Source organism: Cheilinus undulatus, linkage group 18 (genome assembly GCF_018320785.1).
Source record: "Cheilinus undulatus linkage group 18, ASM1832078v1, whole genome shotgun sequence".
Taxonomy (NCBI): Eukaryota; Metazoa; Chordata; class Actinopteri; order Labriformes; family Labridae; genus Cheilinus; species Cheilinus undulatus.
The window spans coordinates 17353322-17374226 of record NC_054882.1 but is presented as its reverse complement, the minus strand read 5'-3'; the positions used below and the strand labels follow the sequence as shown (position 1 = coordinate 17374226).

The window sequence follows — 20905 nt, the reverse complement described above, 5'->3', positions numbered from 1 at the left end:
ATTATGATGAAGACCTTTTTGCACAATGTCTTATGACCAATGACCAATGTCAGCTGTCTCTTGGAGAGCCCCTTCCACCTCAAAGCCCTTGGCAGTTGCCTGGGTTGCCTACCTTTCCGCAACCCTTCCTGCACAAATATGACCAGTGACCCACCAGTTGAAAAGCACTGGTTAAGTCAACATGGAATAAAACATAGAGGAGCCAAAGTCAGAAAAAATCAAAACATTTATTGGGCATAAATATATTATATATACGCTACCGATACAGTTACGTCTTACATACATAGGGTAGTATTTGCAAAAATCTATACATTAAAATTGATATGGCAGTTTCTTTTATATAATGCATATGAAATTGTCTAACATTTACAATACAAGAAGAAATGCATGAATTTCTTTTTTTCAATTCGTAGACCATGACAACATTGGAATGTTTGTTTTTTAAATCGTGAGGTAAAAATATGTTTTTTTGTCTTGCTTTAAAAAATAGTTAAATACCTGTGAGTCTCTGTGTGTTTGTCAAATCGCCAAATTCTCAGTCAAAATCTCTACTTTCTGTAAAACGTACAAAACATGAACAAAAAAAAAAAAATTAAAAAGAAGAAAATTAACTGATCAGAAGGCACAGACGTGTGGATTTGCTGGGCAAAAAATTGTCTCTTTCTTGACATACCCGCCAAAAATGTGCAGGACCTGCAAGGTGGGGAGGGGGGCGCTGTGGGGGGTTCTGGGAGGGCGAGGGGCATCTATAAAATCACCAGCATTTAAAAACAACAAAAACATCAAAGCACAGAAATGGGGAGTACCCTGCCCACAAAATCAGCCAACCTCGGGCTGTGAAATGCGACTGGCCTGAGCTCGGCCCAGGTGAACCTCCCACCAGGGCGTTAAGGCTTGAAATAAAAGGGCTGTGGGTGGGCGACATAACATCAAGGTTTAAGGACAGGACACGTCACGTGTCGACTACGGCGCAACAGGAAAGGTAGAGCACGTCTGAGAGAGGCACCGTGCTCCCTCTTTTGTTGCTGTAGTTTGCATTCTGCAGGGAGCGGGGGGGGGTGCCGTCTGAGGGGCGCAGAAGCGTCTGCGCTTCCTCCGGTAATGCCAATGTCACAGTGACGCCAACGACAGTAATGCCAAATGAGTGTAACAGACGGCGTTGGCAGTAGTGTTTGGAACAGAGCGTCTCCTCTCGCTCAACATAAAAAAAAGTGCTTCAACTCTGTTAGTCATAATGTATTACCATCTCATTCTATAGCTCTATAGATATCTCTGTATATCATCTCTTAGCAAAATACTGGATACAAAACACTCACTACTGCTATACCAGCACTAGCCTGAACAAGGAATCGTCAACATTATTATTGTCATTGCCTGAAAATCACCGTATGATTGTTTTAGCCTTTTTAAAACCTTTCAGGCTGTGATACTCTCCTCCAAAACGGGGCTACACATTTGTAAAAATGGCACATTTTGCTTTAAAAAACAAAAATAATAAAAGATAATATGAAAAGAAGCATAATCACAGATCAAGTTAATGTTTTTTTTCCTTTTGAGAGAATATAATAACAATAATAATAATTGTAATGCTGTGTCGTTACAGAAGAACATCACAGAACCCTTTAGACGACTGCAAACGCAACATCTAGTGGACACAAGAAGCCTGCGCTTTGGCAATAAAACAGTAAAAAAAAAAAAAAAAAAAAGATATCAGAAGCTTCATTATAACACTAATCAATAAAAGCCAAAGGCAGCGACGTTTATCCCAATACAGGTGAAGTGAACTGACCTTAAGGCCTGGCTTTGCTACATGTCTCTCTAAGCATTACAAGAACTGCTCGGCTGTGCACGGCCGAGGCAGGCAGGAGATGAAAAAAAAAAAAAAAAACATTTGGTTACATGTCTGAAACGGCAATGATAACTGCAATGCATGGACTGATGAGCTACAGGTTCCCAACAGCTGTAAGAGAAATACTTAAAGGGTTACTGAGATAAGGAATGCTGGCCTTAATCATACAATCTAACATACATCCATTAAAAAAATTAAAAAGAAAAAAAAAAACATGCTACAAGGAAAAAAATTAGTATATAACTACACTTGTCTCTTAATCTTTAAACAATAAATAAATGAAGATTGCACTGTAATTGGCATGTAAAGTACTGTATGCAAATATATAGTATAAATAAACCTAGAAAAGAACTCTACCTTAACTTTCCCATCAACTTTGGCAAAGGTTTTTTGAGCTAGTAAACCACTTTGCTTACTGACATACAGGAGCAAGGCACAGCATAGACAGAGGACGAGATACAGCATCAACAAATGTAAGAAACAAAGAAAAGGAAGGGAGGAAGACGGAGGAAGAGAGGCCGTTATGATGACGGTGATGACAGCGATGGGAGGTTAGATCTCCCCTCTGTAAGGCCTTTTCCCTGAGGTACGTTACAGGCTGCCAATCAGAGCTGAGAGGCGGAGCTATCACTAACCCCCTTCCCCATCTGAGCCTTCATCCCTCACACCCCGCCTGATGGGAATAAATGTGAAAACGCAGGTCAGGGTGACTTCTTTGGATCATTATGGTGTGTATCGGGCTGTACCTTGGCTTTGTTTTTCAGGTCGGGTTTCTTTTGGGGGGGGGTGTCAGATGGGAGATTGGGGGGGGTTAACATGTGTCAGAATGCCCTGTTCTGTCTGCTGAGTTGTGTTCTGTCAAAGGCTTGTTTGGTTAGTGAATATTAAATCAAGTCCCAGTAGAACACGTCGGTCCAAGGCGACGCGGCAGACTTGCTACTTGCTCTGATTACATGTCAATAAAGCACCTTTTAAAAGAGAAAGATGGGATGGAAAGCAAGGGAGAGAGGCAGCCGGAGGACAAAGGTTGGGGAAAGAGAAGAGTGTATGAGATCACGGGGGGGGGTGAAGCTAAAGCTAACTGCTAATAACAGCTCTGAGTAGGGGCGGCTAGCTGGCAGGCTGTTAGCACCTCTGGGTCTGCAGCGATGAGATGGTTGAAATCTAAAGGACTGACCAATCGAATGCCAAGTCTAGCTCTTTCCTGGTAAGTTGCAGCCAATCAGGATGTCAGCCCACATTTGAATAACTGGCGTCTACCTTGAAGCTGAACTGATGTCAGAGCTGCTGATTGTGAGCACCTAGAGTCCACTTTTCTCCCTTTCACACTGTAGTTCAGATCTTACATTGCCATCACTTATATTACATCACTTCCATAGCATCATATATATTTGTTATAATATATATTTATATATTGTGTGTATATATATTAGATAACTGGTTTCCATTCTTTCTTAGATAGAGTAAAATCACAGGATAGCAGCATCTTACACCACACATGAATTGCATCACTTTGGTAGCTGAATGAATGAGTGATTTGAGTGTTACAAGCTGAGCGGATATGTGATTGACTTCTTGCATGACTGTATAGTAGTGTGCATGTGTGTGTGTCTCTGTCAGTCTGTGTGTGAGAGCGGGTGCAGATTGCATGGTTTGACCGACAGCCTGTAGAGTAGTAAAGTGAGTTATAAAAGTATGAACGGCTAAAGCTTTGAAGGCCTACATTTGAATATGGCTGACATGGATAAAGACTGCAGCAAAAAAAAAAAGAAAAAAAAAAAGAAATTACACATTGTAAAAACAAAATTAAGGCAATGGCCGTCAAGAAATATACACATTTTCTAATCTTGAATATGTTTTAAAAATTACAAAACAAAAAAAAAAAACATGCAAGTCAGTCTGAGGAGCATCTGCATCGCTCACAGCTATTTTAAGGCTTGATTATCAGATTTTCTTCCCAACCGAGGTACAGCTAAGACAAGGCTTCCCTCGACAGAAATCCTTAACAAATGAGACAGACAGTGATACAAAGACAACAGAGACACAGAGAGAAATGAGACTGAACCGAGTGAAGACAGCGAGGAAAACCAGAACTTTTAAAAAACTTAGAAGTACATCTCAAGTGTTTGTTTTTGATTCGCTTCTTTCATAGACTCTGTGATTTTTCTTTCTCTTTCTATCCTATTGTTAAAATTCCCTCACTTCATGAAGAAGTACTGTAGCAAGCAGGCGATGAGGATGGAGAAGCCCGCGAACACGCACACGATGAGAGCGGCGAAGCGCTCGTCGCTGGAGATCAGGCCCGCCCCTTTGCCTGTTTCCACGGGGCAGAGGTCCCCTGACGACGCCGACTCCTGGCGACGCAGTGTGAAGAAGGAGGAGGGGCTCAGTGGTCCGCACAGTTCTTGGCACGTGTCCTGGCACCGGCGGCAGGCGCCCACGCGGAAGCGGTAGTCCGTGTTGCCCTGGAGGCCAGAGATTTGGAACATGCCCTCCTCTCCCTTAAAAACCTGCAGAGAGAAATCAAGTTTTAGTGAATTGTTGTCAAAACATGCTGAGTTTTGTCTAAATAGACTTCATTTGTTTACGGCTCCCAAAAGGATTGGGTTAGGGCTGATTTTGGCACCCTCCTGTGGGCAAAATTGAACCTCTATTGTTTATTGATTTTATTCCACACTAGTGAAATAATGTTTCTTTGTGTGCTAGTGGCAGACTGAAGGGCTGTGGTAAAAATGATTACAAAGGCACTTGTCAATGTGGTGTGGCATCCATGAAACTTGTAACACATTTAGAGTGAAGTAGTAAGAAAGCTGGGTTAAGACATTTTTATGTGATCACACCAGCTAATTCTTTGTAATAAGAAGAGCTGATAAACGATTAACTATTAAGCCATTTATCACTATTGCTCAACTCCATTAGTTGTCACTGGCAATATAAAAAGTTTTTGATAACTTTGGTCTGGGTAGAGAGAGTTTTGTCTGCTAGAATGGAACCCTAAGTGTACTTGATCACTAGGATGGCACCCTTAGGGTACTTGACCATATGTTGACCACTAGGATGGTACCCTTTAGGGTACTCGATCACATTTTGACCACTAGGATGGCACCCTTAGGGTACTTGACCATATGTTGACCACTAGAATTGTACCCTTAGGCTACTCGTTTACATTTTGACCACTAGAATTGTACCCTTAGGGTACTTGATCACAATTTGACCACTAGAATGGTGCCCTAAGGGTACTTGATTACATCTTGACCGCTAGAGTTGTACCCTTAGGGTACTTGATCACAATTTGACCACTAGAATGGTGCCCTAAGGGTACTTGATTACATCTTGACCACTAGAGTTGTACCCTTAGGGTACTTGATTACATCTTGACCACTAGAAATGCACCCTTATGGTACTTGATCACATTTTGACCACTTAAAGGGCACCCTAAAGGACAAGTGATCATGTCAGATAGACCATAGGGGGCATCCAAAATTGGCCCCTCTCTGGTCCCCCTCTCAGTCCACCAGTGCTATGTGCTTTCTTTTATATTTTAAAGATTTATTTTTGACCATTTTTCTTTATTTGAAGAGGAAAGGACAGCTGAACAAGTCAAAACTCAGAGATAGAGAGAGTGGGGAATGGAATGCAGGAATGTACCCTCCAGGAATAGAGTCTGACTTCTGGACTGTCCAAATGGAAGACCAACTTTATTAACGGGGCACAGCTGAACCACTAGGCTGTCTGTGCCCATTTCTTTAATTTTTCTGTCATGTACTCATTCACTGAAAAATCTTTGACATGAAAAAAAAAATGCATTGGCTCCAACTTCCACTTGATCATTTTGTCTACACCACCTACCCTGCAGCTGCAGTTTCAAGCATCAAAAATAATAAAGAAATGATCATTCATATTTAGATGGTCTCCTTTACTTTTTCTGCTCATAAAGAGGCATCAATACTTCAGTCTGTTTCATAAACAGATTAAAGCTCTTCACATAAGCTTTAATGAAATCATGAGCAGGTTGTTTTTACTAAAGTGTGCTCAGAGGTCAAATTAGTTGTGTTGTATGAAGAGAGATGTGCAAGCTTTTTAAGGTTAGAGATGTAAAGTGATGCTTGTTTTTATTGTGTGGGCATGATGATTTATTGTCAGGTCAGCAGGTGCACATTTACAAATGCATCAGGGAAAAGTCAAATGTGGCGGGGTGTCATGGCTGACTTTGTTTTGCTAGTTTGAGATGACTTGCTGACCGTGCATCTCTTTGAAGGAATCTCAGTCAGTTATCTTCAGGTATTGTGAGCACCACCTGAAATGTAAATTTGCCACCAGTTCAAGAAAGTAAATAAGAGGACTTTTCAGTTTCTCCATAATTTCAATCACTCCTGAATCAAAACATGCACACTGTATAATTATGGACCAAGCACGTGTCTCTGAATCCAATCTAGGCTCAGTTATAGCTGGTGTGTCCTGCTGAAATGCCATTTGGGAAGTCAGTGAAGTCGTTTGTTAATTCTCGCACATGACTGTTGATAACATCGATGATACTGGAAGGAAGAAGCCTTGTTAGAAAACATGTCTGTCTGTTTCCATGCTGTTCTAAACAGTCATTGGAAATGGCTTGCAGCTGACGATGCTCAGCTTTATGTGCCCATAGAGGCAGATGATTGTTCCCAAATTACTGAATTAAAGGCCTGCTTGTTTACTCTGAGAAAATGAATGTCAAATCCTATCTGGGCCCTGAAATTTTAGAGGACTGAAATGCTGGGAATGCTCAAAAATTACCATAAAATCCAAACAATAGGTTGAATAGAAGCCACAGTCTGTTTTTCAGCCTCACCCAGAGGGACACAAAAAGGTTTAAAAGGTCTTCTAAAGTCTATTACATTCAGTTTCTAGGAGGTTCTGTAGCTCCTCAACACCGACTGCTTTTGCTAAATACGGCAGTTCTACATGCAAAGTTGAGAGATGCAGCCTGCAAGTTGCAGAGTCTGCCTCTGCAAACCGGGTTTATATTTTTATCATTATCAGCCTGTTGTCTTTGCATGCAGGATTATGACCAAATGAAGGAGAAAAGGTAGAGAAAAGTGGTGCCTACCCCCGCACTTGTCTAGTTGCTGTTGTATGACATCATGCTGTGAAAGGGGAGACAGCTGCTTGCAATGCACCATGAACAAGTCTTGAGCAATTTTTGATGATAGCGGCTGCACTGACGGTCTTAACAGCACATTTCTAAGCACTGTATACTGTTTTACAGGTCACACCGCTACTATGAAAATTTTTTAGCCACATTTTTAGATAAAAAAATTAGGTATTAGAGGTGTGTTTTGTACACCAGTACCACTTTTACCAAATACAGTAAGAACAACTTGACAACATGGAGAATGGGCTCTATGCATGAACTGCTTCTGCATTTGGCATTAGACCGCTCCCACACTTTCAGTCAGGAGAAGAGAAAGGCATATGTGATGGCAAATTCGTTGCGGTTTACTTGCTGTTTGCATGAGTTACCTGAGCTGACTATCAATGACGAGTTAAATTTAGCTGAAGATGTACATTGCAGCATGCAGTAACGATGTCGAGAGGTGCTTTTAACCTTTTTTTGAAACATAATTTTAGCATGTTTGGATGCCAAGCGGTGATAACAGAGTAAACACAAACAACAATCGGAACAAAAAAACAATGAAATGGACAAATTAAGGCAATATAGGAGGGTTTAGATTCCGTTTTGGCTTAGCACGTATCGTTGGGCAGAAGTTGTGAAGCGGCTTTATTTTCCACTGGAAATACGCCGACCCCTGCCATGCATAGAGCCCATTCTTGAAGTAAATGACCAAGAAAATCAGGGTGAAATGCTATCCTAAGTTGTCTTTTTACTTCAGATCTAGGTTTTATTTCCTTATAGACCACTCTGGACTTTACTGTGTTGAACTGTTTGCATACAAAACACTAACTGCATTCTTGGTTAACCCTCCAGTATCATTCAAATTCTCTACCTTAATAGGCCATTTAGGACAAAAATGTCCATAGTTGAAAACATCCATCAAAGAAATTTATTTGTTTATTAAGTTTAATCGACTTCAGTCCTAAACAAAACTACCAAATATTGGAATATTTAGAAGAATTGCGCCTTTTAAATGCCATACAAGACATCACAGTTGTTTTTTGTAAAACAAACAAACAAACAAACAAACAAAAAACAGAAAAAAACACACACAAAAATAAGTTATATTCTAAGAAAAATAAATGTAAGGTGGTTTCAGTTTTTTTTTAATAATAGTCTTGAATGTATCAAAATTTGCAATGAAATTTATTTTGATGCATCATTCATTTTTTGAAGTGTCTGATTTAAAACTTTACTTCCTAATAAGCCATTCGTGGAAAAAATGTCCACTTTAATAAAAAACTGCTATAAAAATCCTACAGCTTGATATTTTTTCACTTGTTTGGCTTAAATCTTTCAATCAACTTCAGTCCGGATCAAAACTTCTAAATATTCAGTTATTTCAAGGATTTTAACCCTTTAAATGCCAGTCTGAATACACGGTGTCATAGTTTTATTTGAAAATGACACCAAAATTCAGCTATTTTCCATATAATATATGATGGGCGGCTGTGGTATTAAAGAAATTCTAGTTTTGGATGCTTTAAAGATTAGCAACAAAATTGATTTTGATGCATGATTAGTTTTTTTTTTGTAGTGTCTGATTTAAAACTTTTCTCTCTTTGAAGACATTCGTGGACAAATTGTCCCATGCACTTCCATTATAATCCCTTTTTTTAATTGAAGTACAGAACCTAAGTATATAACCTAAGTATAAAACCATGCATTCTGTAGTGTCAGTAACTCAATTTGTAGAAAAACAGTAAAATTTATCATTTTTTGTGTATACCCCTAATGGCAGTGTTTCTCATAAGCCTGTGCACACACTGCATATCACACTTAGTGGTGAAATGACTCTAAAATATACTGGAATAATGCTTTTGTCTCAATTTCACTAGAAAAATAAGTTTTGATCACCTTTACTTTGCATTTTGCTACAATTCTGTGAATTACAATCAACATTCAAAGTCAATGGTTGATACTGAGAAGCATCCACATACTGACAGCTCATTATTGGTTCATAAAAAGTCTCTCTTATTAGTAATGGGATGATGGAGGCTACAATGTAAATGGTGATGTTTTTCTTCTTTAGTAGGGAGAATTGTGTCTGTGTGTGTGATGAGGTTGGAGGTTTCGTTCATTTTTTCTATGCATGCCTCATTGTGAGACTTCCAGGCACATGAGGACGGGAAAACAGAAAAGAAGGAATAAAAAAGTTGGAGAGTTGCATCACAAAGATGTATTGACAGCCGAGGCATGCACGCATGAAAAAAATGATCACATATAGATCACTTTTACACAAAATCTAGGCATCTGCACACAGCTGCAGTTTTGTTCACTTGTATCAGCAGCTGTTCCCTCCAGTGATTCAGTAATTCAATAACAGAGAGTCAACGGCCCAGAAGACAAATGCCTTTTGTCTCATCCCTCAAACTGCCAACAAACCATTTTCAATTGGAGCCAGAGTCTTTTCTCTGTTGCGATTATTATTAAAACCAGTATTTCAGTATTTTTCAGTAAATAGTCTTGGCACTGCAGACATCCTTTCAGCTTAAGGACCTCCCAAGCGCAGCAAAGACGTAGTCTATGTGTACGTGACTCTTCAGTATGCAAACTGGTGTGTAGGTGTGTGGGAGGTTGAGTGCTCTGTAATACCTTCATAATCAATGCAAACTGATTTGTTCTCACTCTTCAGGGAGATTAGGAAATATCGCCCAGAAGTCAGACTAACTTCCATGAAAAGTAAGATTAAAATCAAATAAATGAAGAGGGAATCTGGACAACAGAAGTGAGACTACAAAAGCTCTCAGCTCTGTCCTAACATGACCCACAACTGTGAAGGAGAGAGAGTGAGACAAACCTGTTTGTATTCTGACTCGCGTCCCACCAGCACCTGCAGTACGTAGCTCACAGGATCTCCCCTCATCGGTGGGATTGTTTCCCATGTGATCTCGCATACGTTCCCTTCCAGCTGGTGCACTCGGGGAGCTGAGGAAATAAACAGCATTACAACATTATTTAAGTTAAAGGAAAAGATTTAACCCTTGGATCATAGTATGTCCATTTTGAGGACATTCACCATTTTTATCATCATTAGGCCAAAGTTATTAATTTTCTTCATATTAAAATAAATAAATAAATAAAAAATGTGTTGCCCATAGAACTCTATTGGCACCAAATAGCTCCTTCCATCCGTTTGTCCAAAATCTGGACAATAGACTTCCATTAAAGACACATTTTTTGACTGTCTATAGCACCAAAACAACATATAGCAACCTTTTCTATGCAGCCAGTCAATCACCAGGGCTCTAAATTTCACCATTCCACAATGATCCAGCAGGTAGTGCCAGCGCACCATTTTAACCCCTTCGGCAACGCGCATGCAGGACTTCTTCCATGGACTCAAAGTGTTTGAAGCGCTATTTCATCCACTTAACATCATCAGAATTAAATGAAACAATTCGCACCGCTAGATATGGATGTCTGAGAGTGGGCTACATGTGTAAGGAAAAGTTTGTGTGCTTCTACGTGTGTGCTCAGGTGCTAATCTGCATCTATGTTTACAAACAGACATGCCATAAGTGGAGTGTTTACAGTTGAAAATGCTACTTCCGAGTTCTGCAATCTGGGACTAAGAAAGGGGGACATTTGGACAATTTCAACTTTGCCCTCACTTCATAGCAAGTGGATGGACATGCATGGGTCCTTTTGATCAATAGGAGAGAATATATCATATCTCAAATATGCAGTAAATTTATATATGCGCATAATGAGTGTAATTGCGTGTTCGTGATTCATATCCTACATATTTCCTCTGATTTTTTATGCCTGTACATAACGTAAACCTAACATGAACAAATGCATTCTCGCTTATGATTTGGTAGAGGAGAAAAGGATGGTAAAACTTGCATGTTTTTTGCTCCGATAGACTCATCTGTTTAGCATGGACGCTATCTCACTGAATCCAAGACAACTGGCATAAAAAGGGTTTAACTTCGAATTTTTTTTATTTTATATTCTTTTTTAGTGGTCAGGGTTGAAGTTGACGAGATTTGAAGGACTGAAAGTTAAAAAATGTTGAAAAATGATTGTTTTACTAACACTTTTCTGTATGTCCAGAATATGAACATACAAGGACAGATGGAGCTAAAGAAAGGAATTTGGCCCAACAAAAAAAATTTTAATGCATCAGTATCAATTTTACTACTCATCACTGGCATGGCCCAGACTGTGTTTATTGAGAAAAAGGTTTTTTTAATCTAAATCATTTTATGTGTGAAATATGTTTTTTTCTGTTTTTTACCATAAAAAATAACAGTGACATGGTGTACAATAACTGGCATAAAAAGGGTGTAACATTGAATTTTTTTTTTTTTTAGTGTTCAGGGTTGAAGTTTTTGGAGAGATCTGAAGCAGTGAAAGTTAAATAAAATGTTGAAAGATGATTATTTTTTTAACACTTATCTGCATGTCCGATTTTTGGACATACTGGCCTCAACCATGCTTAAAATTACAAGGGAGCGAGGGTTAACATGAAGAAGTGGTACAATGTAAAATTAACATCTGGATCTTCCTAATTTTTACCCACTCCAAACAAATTCAACCTTATCTGCATAAAATGACCTACACAAAAACATTAATGTCAAACTGAAAACAGATCACTGCTAAGTAATGCCAGTCAAATAAAATATATAAGGTGAAATGAGAGAAGAAGTCTGAATAAAATCCTTTAAAGCATTCTTGAGATATGGCGTTATACTGTTAATGCCTCTGTATTAGAAACTTATTCTTGGATTTAATGCTGGCAGCGATGTTAATTGGTGTTATACTTTAACTGTACTTTTACTATCCTGTGTATTATACACAATGAACATTTTTTTATCTTTCAAAGCTGATAAATGTTTTTCACAGCAATAATACCCTAGGGATAGTTGCGTAATATTCATTACAAATAATAAAACAATTATTATTTTACTCTGCATTGACTGTCTTGCCAAATATAGTACACATATAATTAATTAAACCAAATGCCTTTTCATTTATTTTGCAGACTCTGTGCTTTTAATTATTCTAAATGAAAGCCAGTTTACAGAGAAGCGTTTATAAATTTTACAGCCATTGTAACCAGCCTGTTTATGGATCTGTTGATGCTTTGCTGCACATTTACAGCCTCACAGTCATAATCATAATACATTATTGTTATATCACCTGAGAGGATTCTGTGATTATTGCAGCTATAATGAGCCAGCACCTCTCAGTTTACAGCCAGGAGCACACTGGACGAAATAATGGTGAAGCAGAGCTGCAGTAAACAAGCAGGGTCCATGTATTCTATGGTTAACAGATTTTTAATTTAAAATGAGAAATCTGAAATCAAGAAACAAGCTGTTTCTAAATTACTTAGTCTCTTCTTCCTCGTGGAAAAAAGGTAGTTGACTTACATTTAGTCACAGTTTTAGTTGACAAAATACCATGCAGCCTAACAGTTGTAAGGCTTTTAAATTAAATTTTGAAAACAAAACACAAACCCTTAAGCTACTCAGTATTATGCTAGCAATGATACATAAGCCAGGTTAGCATCTGATTTTTCACTAAATTCCAAACTTCACTTCAATAGTAACACTTAAAATCACATCACACATAATTCTCTACATTAACTGGGTATAAACAATTATATTAAGAATTATTAATGTATCATTTGGCTTAAAAAAAGTAGCATTTTTAGGACATCACTGTTACTTCTACTTACACACTACAGTAGGGATGTGCTTGGTTAAAATCCTTAAATTTATTTAGCAAATTAGCCAAGGTGAGACTTCAAGTCAGTTAAACTAATTACCAATCATTTTTTATAAATACAGGCTTTATTTCCCAGTCCACCACTAGAGGCCGCTGTAGCTTCAGTTAATGGTCACTGCCTTCCTGTCTGAGACTTTCCAAGCACTTCACCGGACATAAATATGATTAGCTTAGCGGTTAGCGTGTAGTAGGAAAAGCGCAGTATGAATGTTTTTTACATATAAAATAGAAAAAAAGCGGTGTGTAGGCTGTTGAGGGCTGAACTCGTGTTTAACTACTCAACCGATGAGAACAGAGGCCGCATATCGAAACGATATTAACACGCAAAGAGGAATGAAGGCTGGCAGAGCTAGCTACTAATGTTAGCCTTGCTGTACAGAGTATATCACGCTCACATCATACCCGCTGACACAATGACTCTGTGATGAATTTACTGTTTTCTAAGTATTTTCTCCTCTTTAGAGTAGTTGGTTAAACCCAATTTAAATGTGCATGAAAGGCTAAAAGCTGAAAGGGGGATATAGATGCCTCGGAACATCTCTGCATTACAGACTAAGAAACGTGTTACCTACATAGCTTATACAGTTAATGTAACTTAATTAACTTTAGCCTTAGCTATGTTAGCTAGGTTAAGGCTCATTTATGCTTTATGTTTGAACCGCATACAGATATGGATGGACATTTCTGTCCGTACACTGCATTCATTAAGTCCATCTTTCGTCCATTATCTCGAAGGTTATTGATATGGATCAAACGTTGGAATACTGCCAGCAATTGTGGGGGAGTGTTGAGCAATGTGGCCAACAGTTCAACCCAGAATAGCAAACACAGCAAAGAAGACACATTTAAAATAACTCAATGGATTGATGGTTCTAAAATTTAAAAAACACTGATCTATTTTCATTCATGTGTAGAGCATAAATGAGCCTTTAGATTGTTTTCATGAAGGTCAAACTTTTTCCTGTAAGCAGACTGTTTAGTCAGTGTTATTAAAGGTATTGTAATCAGGTTTTGAAGGTCAGGTTTTTGACTTTTAACTTTTGGCATCCTAACCGTTAATCTGTATTCTAACCCTAACCAGAAGTTTAATCAGATTTCATTTTGAATGTTTTAGCATGTTTTTCTGTTCTGAAGGAGGCTCTGCCTCACAGTAGTGGTCTGCAACAGGGGGCGCCTGAGAGCTGCAGTCTGCTTTCTTCGAGTTTTTAGATAGCTTCAAAATAAAGAAAAACACTTAAAAGGAATTTTCTTGTGCTGTGACTTCAACCGGGCATTTTTCACTGTGCAACAAAAACAACCTCACAGGTGTTTAAGTGAATTTACCTTTTAGGGCAGGGGGTACAGACTTGGTGGTGCAGAAGGTGTGTGTGTCGGAGAAGGGACCCTCCCCGGCATCGCTGATGGCCTGTATTCTGAAGCTGTAGCTGCTGGACTCAGTCAATCGCTGGACTTTGTAGGTGTGGCTGGGACCGCGGTAGATAGTCACAAACCTGGATGAAGAACATATAAAAGGGGAATCAGGAAATGAACCACCAATGTAGCTAGAAATGTATTACATCTTAAAGAATCATTAAATGTGCCTTTTGGGTGTACTTTGTTTCTAATCAAATCAAATTTTTATGACCCAAAAGTTGTTTTATTCTAAAGTTCCTGCAAGAAACTTTTGGTTGGAGTTGATTTTGACACCCCCTGTGAACAAAGTGGCATCCCGCATCCATTTTCTGTTTTTTTCATCTTAATAAATAAAAAGTTTGGACCTTGAAAAGCAGCAGTGATGCTGGCAGGAAGAGAGAGGACTACATCTTCACAAAGATAGTGGTGATTTATAAACTCACAGGACCGACACTGACAGGCCCAAGTCAAATATCTGATGAAATTTAAAACTAAAGAAGTTTCTAGATACCGAAAAAGACAGATTGATGGACTGCAGGTGAGATGATAAGTGAGCGAATGACTGAGTCAAGGAGAAATGGGGATTTGAGCTGAGAAGCGGTTATTTATGTCTGCTATCAGCTTTGCAGCACAATAATGTAGAAGGGAGACAGTTATAGGGGAAAGAGGAAGACAAAGGTGACAGGGGCAAGAGAAGGAGATAGGAGGCAGGGATAGAGGGGGACGTTAGAGGAGGATATGAAGGAGAAGAAAAATATAGGAGGAAAAGAGAAGAGGTAATTATAAGAGGAGAGACAGTGATGGAGGATCTACTGGATGAGCCAAAGAGATGAGACAGTGAGGAGGTCATGGATTAGACGAAGGCTATAACTTCTGATGAGCTCTTTGTGGAGCTGCACTATTGAGAGGTGATGTGTTTCTCAGGCTGATATATGACCTTGTTAATTTTTTAACCTCAGTGCAGAGCTTTACAGTGAGCGTGCACACACAGGCAATGACAGTAGGTCTGCGGTACTACGGAAAAATGAAGCCAACATGCAAGAGCAAACTAATGAAGCTTAGAGTTAGTCATGTGCCCAGCTGTGATCAGCTGATGGCCAGCTGATCCCATTTATTGCTTCCCAGCTAACACAGCCAATCACAGCTCTCTCTCTCTCAACACACCAGTGTATTTAAATATGATATACTTCTCACTAATCCCTGCTTGAATCGATCTGATGCACCGAGCTGCTGCCACTGGCAAAGCTCAACATCCTCCACCCAAGCCACCTCCTTTACAGCATAAGGCTGTTGCACCCTCTTATCCAGATTCATGCTATGATGAAATAATTGTGTTTAAACTAATTTTATTATATTCAGTATGCATTGTCATTAATTGATCCATATTGGGGGTTTTAACTATGCACTCCCTGTAAAGTCAAAGCATGCTGCTTGATGAACCCAGGGCGCAACTTTTGAGCAGAGCCTTCTCTGCCAAGTAAAACTGTTTATCCATTTTGCAATAAAATAGCAAAAAGTATGATGAGATTGTTCCTGACTGGAGTGTAGTTTCTTAATTGTATACTTGAGGCTGGCTGCAAAAGCCCTAGAAGTTCTGTACACTCCCATATTAATATGCCCAATTTTATGTTTGCAAAAAAACAACTTTTGTATTTCTAGTCTTTATCTAACCTTGCAAAGCTGATGGATTGGCCAGACTCCATCTCTGTCATCAGGCAAACCCAGCTTGCAAAGCGGCAGTCTGAAACAACTGTGCCTGATCTAAAAATTGACTTGGCGAATCAGCGTTGTTTTAGAAGAACAAGGTGGGAGCTAATGTTGGGATTTAGTTGCACTGGAGGTGGACAGCAACAGCCGCCAAAGTTGCAGCAACTAGCTTGTGTGTAACTATAGTATGGCAGCAGTTTCCTTCTTTCCCGACTTGCTCCAGCATGAGTTTGCAATTGTAAAGGGTTGGGTGCAGTTGTATTGTAAGCCGGTATACACAATGGCTGCTGGTGTAGCAGTTAGCTTGGATGTAGCTGAAGTACAACAGTAGTTTTATCAGAACTTGGCCACATTTCTTTATGAAAAAGTGGCAGAGAAATAACACAGTGACAAATAGCACAGTGAGAAAAAACTGGTTCTTTACATTAAAAAAATCCTGTATTTTTGCACTTACAGAGTTGTTTGATATGATTACAATATAAATGCTCCTATTGGTATATCAATAGTATTGTGATTCACTGAGCCACCCTGATTGATACCAGTGCTGCTGGAGCTGGTGCAGGTGATGCAATATAACTCTACACTGACAAGCAAATAAGGAACTAATTAGCCTTTTTTATTAGCAGTACATATGTAAACTTTTTCATCATAAAAACCATTTACACTCAGGGCTCAGACAATAAATAAACTCACATGCATAAGCAAATATGCACAGAATCAACACACTCAAGTTTATACATTTGGAGCCAAACATGCCAACTAATTAACCCTGACACGGAGGAGAGTGGACTGGGGTTAGACGAGGATAAGCAAAGGTAGTGATGATTATTTTGTGGTGAAACTCAGTGCTGATTCCTCTTTTCATTTGCCTGTCACGTTTGCCTATTTTTCTATGACTGAGTTTTCTCTTCATCCACAAAGTTCAAGAGGCCAACATCAATTTGATTTGATTGCACAAACTCTTTATTTTCCCTCAAGAATGGCAATGGAAATAATTTGGCATAAAATGATCAAGCCTCATCTTTATACAAATGTCTTTCTGAAGAAGGTGGAACCTTGAAGTTGTCCAGTAAGATGTCGCTTTGTCATGTTACACTTTAAAATTTTCCTGAGCTATAAAAACTTTTAGATAAAATTACATAACAGATCAAATCAACGTTGAAAAGGCCACAATGACTGTATGTACAGTGCATTCAGAAAACATTTAGAAGAAAAATGAAATTTCACATTGTCTTAAGAAGTCAGAGTCATTGCAAGAACAACTGAAATTTAGCTCTGGTTCGTCTCTCATCTTTTGATTGTTTCATCTCATCAACCTCTCTATAGAAGGCCTCACAGCTGACAATACTTATCAGAGCAAAAACAAAGCCATGTCTGCTACAGTAAAGGTTCCCAAGACCACAGTGGCCTCCATAACTCTCAATGGAAGAAGTGTGGCACAACCTGGACTCTTCCAAGAGCTGGTCACCCAAGCAAACTGAGCAATTGGACCAGAACAGCCTTAGTAAGAGAGGTGACCAAGTACCTGATGGTCTCTCTGACTGAGCTCCAGAGATCCTGTGTGGAAATGGAAGGACAACCATCACTGCAGCCCCCAGGGCTTTATGGCAGAGTGGCTAGATTGAAGTATCTTTGGTCCTGAACACATGAAAGACTGTTTGGAATTTGCAAAAAAGCACCTGAAGGACTCTCAGACTGTGAGAGACTGGTCTGATGAAGCCAATATCAAACAGTTTAGCCTCAATTCTAAATATTATGTCTGGGGGAAACCAGGCATCACTCATCACCTGCCCATTACCATCTCAACAGTAAAGCATGGTGGTGGCAGCATCATACCGTGGGGAAGTTCATCAGCAGCAGGGACTGGGAGACTGGAGCAAAGCTGAAGAGCAAAGTACAGAGATATCTGATGAAACTCTGTTCTGGACCATGGACTGGGCCGAAGGTTCACCTTCCAACATAGTAAATGGCCTAAGCACACAGCTAAGATGACAAAGGAGACAACTCTGTGAATGCCCTTGAGTGGCCATGGCTTAAACTCTATCAAACATCACTGGAGACCTGAAAATGACTGTCCACCGATGGTCCCCATCCAGGTTTTGCAAAGAAGAATGGTGGAAAATCCCCAGTGCAGGTGTGCAAAGCTTGTTGCATCATATTGAACTAAAACTAAATGAACATGAACTAAAAATGAGCATCACAGTTCTTCTATTGAGACTACTGCTTGCTATGGATGCATCATGCTTAGCCACTTATTGAGCAGGTTAGCACGGAGAAGGAGACACAGCTTGTTTTCAAAGTCCATGAATTAGTTTTCGAATGGCTGTCTTCTTGGAAGGACAAATGGGCTTACATAAAGAAGTAAATAACAGAAAAAAAGGACGAAGATAGGATGGAAGAATAAATACGGGTAAGCTGAGCGATAAATGATGGATGGAAAAGGATTAACTGAATTTAAGAAAAGCAGAAAGACATGAAAAGGGGATTGAAAATGGATGAAAGGGTAAACAGAGACCGTGTTGAACCTAAGGGTGGTTTATTTTTAATTACAACTGGCTTTGGCTCCAGTGTTTTCCACCTGCATCGATCTTTAAAAAGCTATTACGCAAGAAGGTTTCACAGGCTGCCATGACACCCTTAGAGTCCCATTAGAAGTAGTTTGGGTAAAAAGGAGGAAGTGAAGGTGGAGTGAGGAAATCAAACTTGAGTAAAAAAAAAAAAGGAAGAAAATAAACTGACTAAGGATAGAGCAGGAATAAAAGGCTTGCTTATGCATGGATAAGAATGAAAAAACAAAACAGAAAATGGGAGGACAACACAAGGGGAGATCAATATTTTGAACCTGAAAGAACAGTTTACTTTATCATCTTGTGGGAGAAAAACAAAGAAAATGTATGAAAGAGGGGGAGTCATCTCTCTGAAGGTCCTCCAGGGATTCAAACAATAAAATGTGATAAATATGAATAAAATCAGCCGGAGATAAAGAGGTAAAGATGCCCAAAGTCAAAGACACAAATTGACATTAATGCTCCCAGGGAGCAAAAAATGACACTAATGGAATTTATTTGCAAATTCAGAAATCATATTTGCAGCTGGCGATCTAATATGCATGTTTACAAAACTAAACAGTTCTGGATGCTCTGTTTTCAAGCTGCCCTTCGTCAGATCTCACTGAAGCATCTGGTTTCCAAGGCAATCTGATCAATAAAAACCAATCCTGCTAATTCCCTTTAATAGAGTGTGATGGGAAAGTAAACAAGTAAAAGAGGAGGAGCTCTTTAAAACCAGCTGCGTCTATCTGCTGATAAGCTCTCAACACACATGATCCACAGTTAATCCAAACAATAGACATCCAAAATGTCTTTTCATAACTGCTCCTACCTGCAGGTAATGAGGCCTAAGCACAGGCTGTTTGGGTGAATCAATCCTGAATTACACAAGTCATTTCAGAGAGCTTCAGTCTCTTTTAGAGTAAATGGACAGTTTGCTTGTAGAGAAAGGGATGACGATAAGGATGAAGAGGCATGGAAACTATATTTGTGAACTGTGTCTGTGTAAAAAGTTGCTATTTGCTTCCTTTACTAACTACACCAAAAATATATCTTCATTTTCAATTTAGAGATCTAAAAATGCTTAAAGCTTGTATTTAAAGATTAAATAAACATTTTCAGCATTAATATAGCAGATATAAAATATATCCTAACTGAAATATTGTTTCATGATGATGCTGAGTGAGGTCAAACTCTTTCTTTGTTGTTTTCAGCTCTGTGCTCACACTGAGGGGAAGGTGCTTCATTCAGCCTGTTAATGTTTCACAACAAAGGTTTTATGCGTCCGTTTCCACCAGCTGCACCACTGCCTCTGTGTGAAGATGCTTTAAAAGTGATGACACTTTTTAGTTCAGGCACGCCACGGAGTCAAGTGCTGCCATTATTGATCAGCTGATCTCACGCAAGCCCCCATCATAATTAACGGCCAGCTTATTTGCTCTAAGCACGCTATTGGCTAATCACTCTCATGCTGTCTTTTTTTAAACTGCTCTTGCCTGGCTACTCTCTCTGCAAGCTGCACTCACAACCCTCCTCCACCCCAGCTCCTCCTTCATTCTGCTTTTGACTTAATCAGTGTCATCATGTTTTTTACTGATGCCTGCTCTGCTCCAGGTTTTCTGCTGCTTCTCTCCCTGCCTTAGGCTTTTCTTATCAGCACAGAAAGAGTAGGAATGTGTGCTGTTCCTGCTGGATGCTTTTATGTAGGCTCGTGTGAGGACTGAACAGGCACATCACTGAACATACAAAGTAGTCCTGCTCTTGTCATCTCGCCCTGTTTTTTCTAAGATTACTTTTTGGGCTTTTTGCCTTTATTTTGACAGGACAGCTGAAGGGAGCTTATAACATAACTATACCTGCTGTGTGTTGGAAAAGCAACATAAGGTACAATTAAAACCAATAGAAGTTTTTCAGAAAGTTTAAGTCCTTTTTTATGTGAAATGTATGGTGCCTGTTGGAAATTCTACGCACTAAAGTAGGTTAGTATGTAACTTTATATGCTCTATGTAAAGTCAACTCACACCTGGATGGAGCTCACCACTGACATGGGGAATAAATAAATTTCAAGGCTCATCTAAAGCACACATTACTTCTAATTCCAAGAACCCATGATAACAGTTTTGGTTTATTATTTCTAATTTTATCTCTGAGAGGAAAGGACAGAAGAGGGAGGAAAGAGAGCGTGCATCGGCCACAAAAGAAGAGTAAAAATAGAGAGAAACTTCATCTGGTCTGATCCTCTGTCCTGATGTAACTCACCACTTCCAGCGCTCCTGTAAATGCTACCTTTTAAATTAGAAGAGTATTTTGTTAAAAGATTGAATGAAATACCTGTAGAAGGGCTTGCTGTGCTTGCACACTGACATAACACCTAGTAGTAATACCAGTACCCTGGTAACATCTGGGGAAGGTTGATGGTTTCAATAAAACATAAAACCGCCAAATCCTACCCCTCACTTTCCCACTATTAGACTTCCACCACATGGGTGAAGGGGAAAGACTGCAATCCCAGAAGGA

The 20905-nt window shown here is 39.3% G+C and overlaps 1 protein-coding gene across 3 annotated transcripts in view; it reads right to left on the bottom strand.

Annotated features, from left to right (window-relative positions):
• Positions 1 to 216: 216 nt before the first annotated feature.
• fndc3ba (fibronectin type III domain containing 3Ba) overlaps positions 217 to 20905 on the bottom strand; it is a 171339-nt gene continuing 150650 nt past the window's right edge. For all 3 annotated transcript variants that reach the window (XM_041813263.1, XM_041813262.1, XM_041813264.1), the window contains 3 exons: positions 14064 to 14230; positions 9802 to 9929; positions 217 to 4359 (listed from right to left, as the gene is read on the bottom strand). In XM_041813263.1, the coding sequence (XP_041669197.1) occupies positions 4048 to 4359; positions 9802 to 9929; positions 14064 to 14230 (607 nt within the window). In that variant the 3' untranslated portion in view covers positions 217 to 4047. The remainder of the gene's footprint in view (positions 4360 to 9801; positions 9930 to 14063; positions 14231 to 20905) is intronic.